Source organism: Chrysemys picta, chromosome 2 (genome assembly GCF_011386835.1).
Source record: "Chrysemys picta bellii isolate R12L10 chromosome 2, ASM1138683v2, whole genome shotgun sequence".
NCBI classification, from domain to species: domain Eukaryota; kingdom Metazoa; phylum Chordata; order Testudines; family Emydidae; genus Chrysemys; species Chrysemys picta.
This window is the reverse complement of record NC_088792.1, coordinates 22,144,064-22,158,156: the sequence shown is the minus strand read 5'-3', so window position 1 is coordinate 22,158,156 and position 14,093 is coordinate 22,144,064. Positions and strand designations below refer to the sequence as shown.

Genomic DNA, 14,093 nt, shown 5'->3' with positions numbered 1-14,093 from the left:
GCACCAGACTGTACAACTACTTCCCACTTCTTTCCAAGAGCACCAAACTAATTGCTCACCACCAAAAAAAAAGTGCCATTTGTGCATCAATTTAAGAAAACCCCTTTAAAGCACTATGTTCTTCAGCATTTCTACTACAGCATTCCATAACCAAAGATGACCAGTTGCCAAGATCCCTTTTAAGATACTTACCATCAGACAAAACCTCATATGCTTCAGCTACTTGTTTGAATCGTCTCTCAGCTTCTTCTTTATTATCTGGATTTTTATCGGGGTGCCACTTCAGCGCTAGTTTGCGGTACCTGAAATGAAAAGGGAAGATAAATCATGCTCTATTTCAGAAAACTGCACTCAGACAGATATACATAAGAAATACAGGTGTCAAAATAGGAAATCATGAATTAGGAATAGGGTGACCAGATGTCCTGATTTTATAGGGACAGTCCCGATATTTGGGGCTTTGTCTTATATAGAAGCTTATTACCCCCCCAACCCGTCCCGATTTTTCACACTTGTTGTCTGGTCACCCTAATTAGGACATTTAGTCGCTCAAATCTTATTTGTAGACCTATTCCAAGAAATTTTGCTGATACACAGCTAAGTAACTTAAGCTGTCAGGCTACCCTCCAGTTTTGCTAAAGAAATATTTTACTGGGAATCAATTACTCCTGGGTGCTGCTGACTGATGGAGGCCCTGTTTGCAGCTAAATTCCTTTAGCTGCTTCCGTGATTCCCTCTGTTCTCTCAATAACCTTGCTACATCTGAGAAGGTTGGCTGTTGACAATCTGGTTTTCAGAGGCAATTCTTGCAAGAAAAGTTAGCCCTACCTCCTCCTCCGCCAACGACTGAATGGAGAACTGGGTTGGCATGTAGGAAGGTGGAGATAGGGAGGGTACAAAGAAACCTCTTTGCCCAAGCCTGTAGATCTGGGGACCACAGACACTTTCTGCTGCATGCTCTCCACAGAGTTCTAACAAACATCCAAGTAGGATTTAATGCTATACCGTAGTAGCAACTCGTTCCGTGTTTGTAATCAGATAGTGTGTTTTTGGTGGACAGACAACAGCTGGAGGAACTACGCTGAAAGATTTGGAGGCTACACCGTATGCACAATCCCTAGCCTGAGGAGAGTACCCCCAAGAATAATAATTTAGTGTAAAACAATTTTACAGTCTTGTCCCTCTCAGTATTTAAGTGTACAGATTATATTTGGGATAGTTTTATGATCAAACAGGAGCATAGGCTTGAATGTTTGAGTTAAGTAGTTATCCATAAAGGTATGCCTACGAAATTAAAGCTCTCATTCGCTACCAGGGTTTGATCAGCATAAGCCTTCTATACTAGGCTGTGGCAGGAAACTGATACAGCATGTACAGGTTACTGGAAACTAGAAATGTTGCATAATATTTGGCAGTCCATGAAAGGAAGATGTTCCACAAGGAAAGCTTCCACCAAGTTGTTTCTGAAAAAAAGTGATTGGAAACTAAGATGTGTCACTCATTCACTTTAGCATTGCTGACAGACAGCTATTTTATAGTTGCAAGTAATGCACAAAAGTCTAAATTAAAAGCTGTATCTGATTTCTCTAAAAACTTTCCTAATTTAAATGTGTTCACCTTTTTATAGCAGATGTTCAATCCATTAAGTCAAAGCATGGAAAATAGATCTCATCTGATAAAGCTGGAGAGTTAATTTCCAAAGAAGTTGCTTCATATACCTTTTTTTTTTTTTTTTTTAAATGGAGGAGACTTCATCTTGGTTTGGGGCATTCTGAACATTTGGAAATGGGAAGGAAATGGAGTCAGACTGATAACTTTAGCTGATTCACACAGCAGATGTTGCCACTACCACTGCTGCCTCAAAATCTGAGGCAAGCTTGCAGGGCAGTGTCAGTATTGATTAGGAGGGAGCACTTCTAGGTACCATACAGTTAGGCTGAAGCTGTAAAGTACTCTAACAGCTCAATGTTATTCTTGCCCCATTCAGTGCTCTGTGGAAATCTTTAATAGTATTTGAAATCATTACTCCACATTTTGAAGAGGTATCTACAAACTGATCTACAATGATAATCTGAAGCCAGTTAAAAACCTAGTATAAAGGAAGTTGCATATAGCACGGTAAGCCAGTTCTCAAATGGTGGACCAGGGTATACTTCCAGGAAGTGCTCAGTCTGGACACAATGACTATTCCTGAGAATTCTGAAAAGTCTAGAACCTTAAGGGTTTCTAGAAGCTTTTTGCCCAATCTACAAAACAAGCTCCTCTCCACACGCATGAATGGCTGCTTCAGGTCTTTTATTGTGTTTGTTCTTAATCTGATCAAGTTTGCAAGTGGCACCAGATAGTGGATGGATAGTGCATACACAGGAGTGCAGCATCAGAATGCAAAATGACTTGAGGCAGTGGGTGTTTCCAGGAAGCAAGAGGAGATTTGGTACTGGTAAACATGCAGTCTACACCAAGGGAGAGAAAAGAAAACTGATGAGAGGCTGAAGCCAAGGAAGCATGAGGGAGCCAAGAAAGGTTCTAACCTGAAATGATCTACAATAAGAGAATTACTTAACTCTGTAGTTTCTAATCTAGTCTAAATAAGACACAAAATTGGCATAAGTACACTAGAATGAACATCTGATTATGACCTAATCCAGTGCATTTCATAAAACCTCTATCTGAAAGTGACTGACAAAAAGTATAGATAGTTTCTCTTTTTTTTAAAAAGAGCTTGAGATCTATTTTTAGAATGGTTAATGTGCTCTATTAGGATACAAAAGTACCTTAGAAACATTTCTCCTGATGTGTGTACATAAAATGAAAGACAGATTTTCTGGCGCACTCACTAATAGTTTTCTGAATTACTAGTATCAATTACCAATACTTTTGATATGAAATTTGATATCTAGATATCAAGTTTATACATTTATGAGAAGGTGTGCAAGATCTGACTTGAAGAAAATGGTACTTACGCCTTTTTAATGTCTTCTGGTGAGGCATGCCTTTGCACTCCTAGAACCTCATAATAATCCACCATGTTTTAACAGTTGTCTTAACAGCAAATCCTGCAATTACAAGAACCTTTTACTAAAGGGGTACAGTACTAGAACTGAGTAACATGATTTAATAGAATTGATTTTTTTTTTTAAATCCAAACACTGCCTATAAATGGTAGTACAAGGAGTACTAGTCCAAGCCTATGTTGATAGAAAATAAAAGTTATACTGATGCAATTTGGTTTTATGTTCTCCAATTCTGTTATTTAGGCAGATATCTACATTGGACTAGACAGGAATTCAAGTTATTTCTCATTAGTGGATATGAAGTATTGACACTATGTACGTGGACACTAATATATTTTCTTGCATACTAAAATTTGTCAAGATCTATTGCTATTGTGGTCACTTTTTACGCTGTACATCTATAGTCACAGGCCATTATGAAGTCTGGCTACCCTATATTTCCATAGCACCTTCTTCACACCAGAGTACTGCTGCCATTGTAAGGCCTTGTCTACACTACTAGGGTAAGTCGAACTAAATTATGCCACTCCAGCTATGTGAATAACTTAGCTGGAGTAGACGTAGCTTAGGTTGACTTAATGCAGAGTCTACACTGTGCTGCATCAACGGGAGATGCTCTCCCATTGACTTGCATTACTCCTCTCATTCTGGTGGAGTACCGGAGAGCGCTCAATTAAAGGAACTAGACAGGTTTAATTTCTCGTAGCTATTCATAAGATCCCAAGGAAGCTTCAGAATGGTATTCTTTAAAATAAAGTATATATATTATAAATAAACCAGTCATAAGTCACTTGAGAACCAATTCAGAAAGTTAATTATCTTAAGAATGTATATATCCAAACCCAGCCATAAAGTTACTACAGACGTTATTTGTCTATAAAGCATTATTAAATTCAAGTTTGCTAGTCATTCATCTCTTTTATTATGAAAATTATAGCCAAGTGAAAAGGCCCCACTAGTCTGATTCAAATCTAGAAGATGAAATCAGTAACCTTGAAAACAAGATTAAGGTTATTTATTAAGAGTAAAATACCCAAATGGAGTTTATTTTAAGATTAATATTAGATGTTTAACAGCCAAATAGTTAGGCATCTTATGGTATGTAATTTTAGTGAACAAATTTTGACTTATTTGGCTTAGAGTAACAGTCTTGTCCAGTTTAAAAAAAGGCCATTAAGAGAGAGAAATACAGTATTAGAGGCAGTTCATCTAAAGTCCCCACTTAAGTTGAATAGTCTCTGGAGTACATGAGTCTTTCTGGAATTCTACCAGAGACCTCAGCTAGCTTTTACCTCCTTGCTTTATTCTGTAAATAATTTCCCCTCCTTTCAGCATTAAACTATCCCTGCTTATTCTCATAGACTCAGACTAAGGTCAGTAGGGACCATTATGATCATCTAGTCTGACCTCCCACATGATGCGGGCCACAAAAGCTGACCCACCCACTCCTGGAAGAATTCTCTCCCTTGACTCAGCTGTTGAAGTCCCCAAATCATGATTTAAACACTTCAAATCGCTCAGAATCCTCCAGCAAGCGACCCCTGCCCCATGCTGCGGAGGAAGGTGAAAAACCTCCAGGGCCTCTGCCAATCTACCCTAGAGGAAAATTCCTTCCCGACCCCAAATATGGCGATCAGCTGAACCCCAAGCATGCGGGCAAGATTCTCTAGCCAGACCCTCTGGAAAAAGTTCTCTGTAGTAACTTTTAATATCCCATCATTGACCATTGTTACTAATTACCAGCGATGGCACGTTATTGACCTATTGACTAAAATCACTTTATCCCATCAAACCATCCCCTCCATAAACTTATCAAGCTTAATCTTAAAGCCAGAGAGGTCTTTCGCCCCCACTGTTTCCCTCAGAAGGCTGTTCCAAAACTTCACCCCTCTGATGGTTAGAAACCTTCGTCTAATTTCAAGCCTAAACTTCCCGATGGCCAGTTTATATCCATTCGTTCTCATGTCCACATTAGTACTGAGCTGAAATAATTCCTCTCCCTCCCTGGTATTTATCCCTCTGATATATTTAAAGAGAGCAATCATATCCCCCTCAGCCTTCTTTTGGTTAAGGTAAACAAACTGAGCTCCTCAAGTCTCCTTTCACACAACAGATTTTCCATTCCTCGGATCATCCTAGTGGTCCTTCTCTGTACCCGTTCGTTTGATTTCATCCTTTTTAAACATGGGAGACCAGAACTGCACACAGTACTCCAAATGAGGTCTCACCAGTGCCTTGTATAACGGAACCAGCACCTCATTATCCCTACTAGAAATACCTCGCCTAATGCATCCCAAGACCGCATTAGCTTTTTTCACGGCCACATCACATTGCCGACTCAGTCATCCTGCGATCAACCAGGACTCCGAGGTCCTTCTCCTCTTCCGTTACTTCCAACTGATGCATCCCCAGCTTATAACTAAAATTCTTGTTAGTTATCCCTAAACGCATAACCTTACACTTCTCACTATTAAATTTCATCCTATTACTATTACTCCAGTTTACAAGGTCATCCAAATCTCCCTGCAGGATATCCCGATCCTTCTCCAAATTGGCAATACCTCCCAACTTTGTGTCGTCCGCAAACTTTATCAGCCCACTCCTACATTTGGTTCTGAGGTCAGTAATGACTAGATTAAATAAAATCAGACCCAAAACCAAACCTTGAGGAACTCCACTGGTAACCGCCCTCCAACCTGACAGTTCACCTTTTAGTATGACCCGCTGCAGTCTCCCCTTTAACCAGTTCTTTATCCACCTCTGGATTTTCATATCGATCCCCATATTCCTCCACTTTAAGATTTCCAGTCATCTCTGAACCTAATTGTTCTAGTTCTGGTTTTTTTTTTTTTTTTTTAAGTTTTAAGTTTTAAATCCTGAGCGACAAATTCAATGGAACATCAAGCCAACATTTAAGAAATCATGAAATACAAAGTCACTCAAGTTAAATGGCAAACTTCATTAACGCAGCGTAAAGGTTGCTCAGTGGTATCTCATGCCCCTCCAGAATGCCGAGTTCAGCAAAACTAAAATTTCTAAAAACCAGAGTTAAGGTAAACATCCATAAAACTGTAACTCTGCCCTCTGGAACTGGCAATAGCCACTGGGTATTATCTGCATGCATTCCAGCTACATGCACTGTGTTATATGCAACTGTACTGAATGGTGGTGGAGTGAGTTGAAGTAGTTTGGGGGCAACTGTGACAGCGACACGAGATCCGGTTTTGAGTTGTCCCCGCAACCAACCTGTGTGTGTTACCAAAGGAAAAGAGTGTGTATGTACTTTGAGGTTCCAGTCTACATCATTTCAATACAGAATTGTGCAGGTTGTGTCAGCAGCAGGGCACTTTGGTCTTCATGCCATGGGTATTGTCAGTAGTGAGGTGGGATACAAGAGCAGTCTGTGGATTTAATGATGGGTGGGGAAAGTATAACTAAGTGTTACCCTGTGCTGAAGTAGGAATGGGTTGTAAGAGGATATGAAGTGGTTGTTAAAATGTAATAGTGCAGAATTCTGTCATGAGAGCAGGCTCAATGTTTGTATAGGGCAAGTGCAGGCACTGCCTGTCTATTATAGTAAAGGGGAGAAAGTGTGTGTGTGTTGAGCATATTAGGGCATTGCTCAAAGAGGACAAAGTGAAGGCTGTATGGGTGCTTACCTTACCTCTATTTCCTGGTTTTCAGATGTTTTAGTTTTGCTCAACTTTAGGTTCTGAAAGGTCATGAGGTATCATCAGGCAACATTAACTGTGTTAATGAAGTTTTTTTTGCCATTTAATTTCCTAATTTTTTAAAAAACAGGAAGAAAAATATTTGGTGGTAGGAGTTAGTGGTCATTCAGCTAGTTGTACTTCTCATTTAGATTTGCAGCTGATATACTTTTGTGGTAATAATAAAGAGACCTAGCTTTTATATAGTACTTTTCATCAGAAGATCTCAGAGAACTTTACATCATGCCTCACATTTTCACTTCTATACCCATTTTACAGATGTGAAACTCTCAGGCAAGGTCACCCAGCAGCCCAGAGGCAGAGCTAGGACTAGTCTCAGTCCAGTGGTCTTTCCACTAAGCCACACAGTGCTAGGCAATTCCTCAAGTTACGTCTACACTACATACCTTGTAATGGTTCAGCTGTGTCACCGCATCTCTGCCATGGTAAATTCTCCTATGTAGCTACTCTTAGCCAGCAGGAGAGAGCTCTCCTCCCAGCTTAATTCAACCACCCCCAACAACTGGCGTCAGATATGTTATCAGAACTGATAGATGATCCTGGTACACAAACAGGGAGTGGACCTCACATACCGCAAGAAAGGCAAGATACCCAACCCCCAAATCTGACTCACATGAGGGGGAATGGAGGCAGTCAGATGGCCATAAATGGGTAGGGGTCACCAAAATCCTGGCAAAGGGGAAAGGGCTCAAGACATCCCCAGGGAAGCAAGATCCCCCTTGCCCTCTACTCTGAGCTGGGACCTGGAAGAGGACTCAGACCATAGAGGGGTTTAGACCTAGAACTCGTGAGGTTGGTGGCACAATCCATTTTTCCCATTGCTGCAGAGCAAGATGTTTGACACACATGTAAGTGTGTAAATTTACCCACATGATTAGTCACACTGAAGTACTGACTTTGAATTACTCATGTGCTTACCATTAAATATGTGCTTATGTATTTCTAGCACTAGCAGATACAAATTTTATTTATGAAAATTTTAGTGGCACAGAATGTGTCACTCCACAATAAAGTCGCTTCAGTGTTAAGGGGTTAGGTTAGACTTTGACTACATTAAGTTTTATGAATTTTCATACACATGCCAATAACTTTAGACACAGGAGCCTAAGGTTTGAATCCTAAATTCATTTAGTACAGCTAAGCTAAACACCCAACCAATATTTTGGCAACCAAAACTGATCTTTTTCAGTTTCTTGCCAAAAACAGAAGACCTGGGTTGGGAGGGACGGATGGCTGAGTGGGGGCACAGAGACAGATGGGGAAGGGGGTGCAGGGCCACATAGGGACAGGGGCTGACTGAGTAGCGGCACAGACACATGGGGAGAGGGGTAGGAGGTGCAGGCCCACATGGAGATGGGGGAGTGGGTGTCTGAGTGGGGTTGGAGGGACATGTGGATGGGGTAGAAGGACACATGGGGATGGGGTCAGCCAACATCTGCATGGGGGAAGCTCCTTAACAATCCCTCCCCGCACCTGCAAAAAAACTTCTTCTTGGGTATGGATGGGAAAAGTATGGAACAAGTTCACACCCAGGCTCCTTCCCAGCAATTACTTCCCGCTCCCTCAGCTCCTCTGTTATCCCTGACTCCCCCAAGCTTTGCACTGCTTCTGAGGGGCACAGGAAATACAGGTCTGTATTGTAGTTTAAATGAATTATTACTCAGGAGTTCTGTATTAATATGCTTAGTACGGAATCTAATTGTCAAAAAACATTTCCTAAATCTTTTTTGTCGTCTGTATTGTTAGATATACTTGCTGACAGGTATTCTGAAATAAATAACCAAAAATAATTGAAACTGGTGTGATTATATTATGTTATTTTGAAAAATAAAACATGGAGTTTTAAAATATTGTGCAGAATTTTAATTTTTTTGTTGCAGAATTCCCCCAGGACTTTCAGCCTCCTTTATTATGAACAGTAGCCAAAGGTTACTTGCTTGTAATAGGAGTCCAGATATGACTGTCTAACAAGATGTGAAATTATTGGGACGTCCTTGTTGCTCATAAAATCACCAGTATGTTACACAATTTGATTCAAATAGAACTAACATAGAAAAAGTGTCTCGGCATAATTCTCTAGTACAAGGTTTCTCAACCTTTTTGATACCAGGAAACAGCTTCATGCCTTCCTAAACTGTATCAGTGAGATCTCTGGGACCAGTGCTGATCCATGGACCAGTTGCTGAAAAATACTGCTCTAGTACACAGCACTAAAAGCATACTGTTCCACGATCATGACAATGCCACAGTATATACATCAAGAATTGAAAAATACAGCAATATTCAAGGCAGAAAACTTTTCTGTGAGCACAAGTGATTTTCACTGTAACAAAAGTTAAATGAGGTGAAAGCTAACCCATCAATAATGAGACAGCCTGCATAAGGAAGATCTGTTGTGAAATCCACCCTTGGAGCTAAAAGGCATGTGTTCCTGAAATAGCCAGTTTTTAACAAGAAAAAAAAAATAATCCACCAGTTGAGAAAAATTTGACATCTCCACATCCCTTTTGATGTAGGCTTGCAAAATGGTCATGAAAACTTACCAGCCAAGGCAAAAAGTCAACCTTTGCATTCTAGCATGATGTAGACCTACTGATATTTTATTTTTTCTTTCAAACAAAAAGGTTACTTGCCCATGATAAAGTAGAATTTGCAAGGATTCTTAAGTAATTGTTCTGAACGCCTGGCATCGTTTAATGTTTGAACTTTCAAATTAATTAGAAAAAAGTTGTCACAGATCAAGTTACCTTTTGTTTGAGATGGCACTGTACAGAATTTGTCCTTGGCTATGTTTGCAGTTTAATCATAGGCCACTTCAGTTTAGCTGCACCCAGTCATGGGTTCATTTTCCCAAGGTAAATACTAATATTCAAAATAGACCTGTTGCTAAGTCACTATTTCCTCCAAACAAGTAGTTTGTGGATTAGGGATGTTCTGCATCCCCATTATGTTGAGCACATTATAAACTGCAGGATTAAGCACTCAGTCAAAATATGTATTGCTAGGGGTAGGTCTACACTTACCCAGTAGTTTGGCGGCGAGCGATCAAACTTCTGGGTTCGAACCGGAAGTGCTCGCCGTCAACTGCGGTACTCCAGCTAGACGAGAGGAGTGCCGCGGAGTCAACGGGGGAGCCTGCCTGCCGCGTGTGGACCGAGGTAAGTTCGAACTAAGGTACTTTGAACTTCAGCTATGTTATTCACGTAGCTGAAGTTGTGTACCTTAGTTCGAATTAGGGGGTTAGTGTAGACCTGGCCTAGGTTTTGACACTTATTTGTTACAATAGCACCCAGATGCTCTGATCAAGATCATGACATCTTTTTATTAGGTGCTGTACTGAGTACAAAAGACAGTCCCTGCCCTGAAGAGCTTTCAGTCTTTACTTGCATTATGACATTCTATTTCTCCAAGAAGCTATATGCCTAAAAGTTGTGAGTTTATTACTGTGACTTGGACTACACTTAAATCAGATCAACCTAGCTATGTTCCTCGGGGCTGTGAAAAATGTCTCATCCTGAAAAACAGCTAGGTCAACCTAACTCCCAGTGTAAACATAGCTAAGTCAACGCGCAAGGATTCATCTGTCAACCTAGGCTACCACCCTCTGAGGGCTTGTCTACACTTAAAATGCTAAAGCAGTACAGCTGCACCACCGTAACGCTTCAGGGGCCAGTCAGTGTAGACAATCCACCTCCCCACAGGCAGTAGTTGGTCAATAGAAGAATTCTTCTAGTGACCCAGTGCTGTCTACACAGGGATATAGCTCAGCTTAATAATGCCGCTCAGGGGTGTGGATTTTTCCCCACACCCCTGACCAGTGCAATTAAACCAACCTAATTTTCTAGTGTAGACCAGGCCTCAGAGGTGGATTAACTACCTTCCGTCAATTCAAACATCTACACTACAGTGGCATAGCTGCTGCAGCATTTGTAGTGTAGACATTCTTATGTCTGACATAGCCCATAACAATCAGATACATACAGCCTACTAGTGAAAGTTTGCCAGCATATATGGGCCACCTACAGTTAATTTCACTGTTAATTGAATCGTCACTTGAACTGCACCCAAGTACTGACTGAAGAGAAGAAAATGGAGAGTAAATGAATACTAGACATTAAATACACACCTTAGAGAACCAAGTATAAATTGAACTGATTCTTTGTGAAATTAGTAAAGAGAACACAGTTACGAGATATGTATATCTAGGGCTATAGAAAATATATGTGATTACAGTGTAGTTGCACTGCAAATATGAAAAGATGGGAGTTGCCATGTATATATATCTTCCTACTGTATTTTCCACTCCATGCATCTGATGAAGTGGGTTTTAGCCCATGAAAGCTTATGCCCAAATACATCTGTTAGTCTCTAGGGTCCCACAAGTACTCCCCGTTTTTGCTGATACAGACTAACACAGCTACAACTCTGAAACTTCTCTTTAGCGTGTTTAGCTGTACAACTAACATTATCTTTGTGTTTTTGTATGGCATATGTAATTAACTTCTAGGAAAGCCAAACTGATTAGGTTTTAAAAGGATTTGCTAGTTTGTACAGCACGGTATAAAGTTAAAATGTCCAAGTTACAATATTTTTCAAATTTGTTTAGAGCAATGCTATTTAAAATAGCCAAGTTATGAAATCGTATAGGGGAGCATGTGACAAAACGAATTAAAGAAACTGAACTACATTCTGTTCAGTAGTTAGTCCTTATTTATAGTCTGAAAAAAGTTATCAGAATCGCAGAAAATTTATGAAAGATTTAAAGTGCTAGTGAAATTGCATTTTCAGAATGAAGTCACCTATTGTTCACATGTTTAGCAAGTACGGAACAGATTTTTACTTCAACTTCTCAGTCATCACAACTGTCAAAAGAAAAAACAGCAAACTTTCAGCCTAAGTACAAAGTTCCAAGCTGATGTGACAAAAAAAAAAAAAAAAGCCTTATGTTCGTGGGGACAGGTGAATGAAATAGCATTATATTAAAAATGACGTTGAACACTATGGAGCATCATTAATGTAAAAATGGGCAGGGTGAAGTGATTTTAAATCACCACTTTTAATCTTGTTTTACAATTTACTTTACTCATTTTCCTAGAGAAAAGTTGATTCTCGTTGGCTGGCATAATCTGGTATTTTTTTCTAACCAGAAGGATGCACTCTATACACATTTATTTAAGCAATTAAATAGCTTTTTATACACACCTTCAGATTAATTTTTTACATTTTTATTACACTAGAAAATGGCTCAAATTGTTAAATGGTGTCTTTAACTAATATTTAATGTTACCTTAATTGTGCTGGCCACAAAAAGTTTAACATGGTTTGCATTTAAAACTGATTAAAAAGTATTATCTGTATTTTATCAAGCTGATTGTTCCCAGTCATCATATCCCTTGAGATTTTAGAACTAGAAGATCTAATCCTTTTACATCTAAATATTATTGACAAATTGAAAGGGAAAGCAAGCTTTCCTGCTTTTTCAACTCCCTATCAGTTTCTCAACTTTGAATGAGCGATTAGTCACTGAACTGAACTAGCTGAATAAAATAAAAAGAAAGTTCTCTTTACACCTGCAGAAAAGACGATGCTGCAAAAAGCTGGTTTAGCACTTCAGACTAGTTCCAGGTGACTGGCCAGTGACTTCCACTAGTTCAGTGGTGAAATTTAGCCCTAATACAGGTAGCCATAATGCCCAATATTTAGAACATGTTTAAGATTTATACCAAAATCCAAGAGTTTTTTTAGATTTTTATCCACCCTGACAATGGGTTATGTTATCTAACATGTAGAAACTAAAATTGAAAGTACATTTGAGTATTTCTCATAAATGGTTCACATGCTTTGCTAGATATACCAGTACATCTAGAGTTCTAAAGTCCTTGTTATATATCCTTTCTGTAAGAAGATGTTTACAAGTAACAAAAGCAATCCTAATGACTGACTGCTGTGTCCTATAGTAGTCATAACCCCATTCTAAGGCTATACAACCTGGAAATAAGCAGCTATAGGGAAAACAAGAAAATCAGGTTGATTGTGTGACAAGTTAGGTCAAATGCTTCTATGACTAACTTATCGTACCAGTGGGAATTGTACCTTTCAGAGAACAGCTGACCTTTTCTAAAAATAGGAACTAGTCCTCATTTTAAAAACCCAGATTTAACTTAAGTTTGATTTGTCATTGGGTGGTAACGACTATTGAATGTGCCCTCAAGGAGCAACTATGGTTCATCAGTAAATTGAACAAGTTCTAGAAGTCAGCTAGAGCAGAGAAAAATTTCTCCACCTTCATTTCTTTTGTACTTCAGTCATGTTAGCTCAATTGACTGACGTAACATGACTGAAAAAAAATCCTGTTTAAGATGCCAGCTAACAAATTTGAAGTTGAGTTACCTGGCTCCACTCGAGGCTAAAATGCGGCCAGTCAGGTTAAGGTAACTCAAGTGAGCTAACAACTGAAATGCACCATCTTTCTGCTGGTCAAGAAAGGTCCTATGACAGAGGGTTACTGAAAGGCCATGAACAGCCTGAAATTGGGGGGGGGGGGAGAACGGGGACAGGGGGGGACGACACAACAGTATTAATACCATGCTTAGTACTGCCCCAGATGTTAACCTAAACCTAAAATGCAGCTACTTTGTTTGGGGCTATGTTTGTTTCAAATGAATCTTTAGGAGATTTAGTATCTCAGGGACATTAGGGGGTGTTTTTATTTTAACAAATTTAGTGTTGGGTGGGGAAAAGCCTACAAAACTTCATATAATTGGTATTTTCCTTGTGGTACATTTCCATCAAGACAGAGACCCTGTGTTAAGCACAGCTGGGTCTACAATCTCCCTGAGAACTGGGAAGTCTGTCCTTTTATTATAACATTTAATGTATGTCTACACTTATGGCAGCATGTAAAGTACAGAAACTGCACACCCAGCTAGCACAGGTATAAATAGCAGTGGAGACAGAATTATGGATTAGGCAAGTAGAGTGCCCTACAGTGCCTGAACCCCCCTAGAGTGTACATCCTATACAGCGCCTCAGACATGTACACTACTATTTTTGGCATCCCACTGCCTTCCCTTGGTGGAGCCTTTCCTTGCTGCATGTAGCTACACACCAGCAACAAATATGGACACTACCTGCCTTTCACTGCAGTGTATAGCTACATGAGTAATGCTGTACTCTGTACATTGCTGTAAATCCTAGGTGGCAAGAAAAGACCTGTGAGGCTTAGTCTTTAACTTAACCTGCTTGTTTTGTAACACATACAAATTGTCTTGATGCTGAAGGGGAGCAGATGTCCGGGGTCTGGTTTATAAGAGTGAAAGTTTATAAAAAATATTGTGTCAGTTGGAAG

At 39.7% G+C, this 14,093-nt stretch overlaps 1 protein-coding gene across 13 annotated transcripts in view; it reads right to left on the bottom strand.

Annotated features, from left to right (window-relative positions):
* DNAJB6 (DnaJ heat shock protein family (Hsp40) member B6) overlaps nucleotides 1-14,093 on the bottom strand; it is a 90,616-nt gene that overhangs the window by 63,297 nt on the left and 13,226 nt on the right. For all 13 annotated transcript variants that reach the window (XR_006176592.2, XM_065582762.1, XM_065582764.1 and 10 more), the window contains exons 2-3: nucleotides 2,964-3,056; nucleotides 193-302 (exon numbers count right to left, since the gene is read on the bottom strand). Coding sequence is in view for 12 of the 13 variants with exons in the window: in XM_065582762.1 (XP_065438834.1) it covers nucleotides 193-302; nucleotides 2,964-3,028 (175 nt within the window). In the remaining variant the exon portion in view is untranslated. The remainder of the gene's footprint in view (nucleotides 1-192; nucleotides 303-2,963; nucleotides 3,057-14,093) is intronic.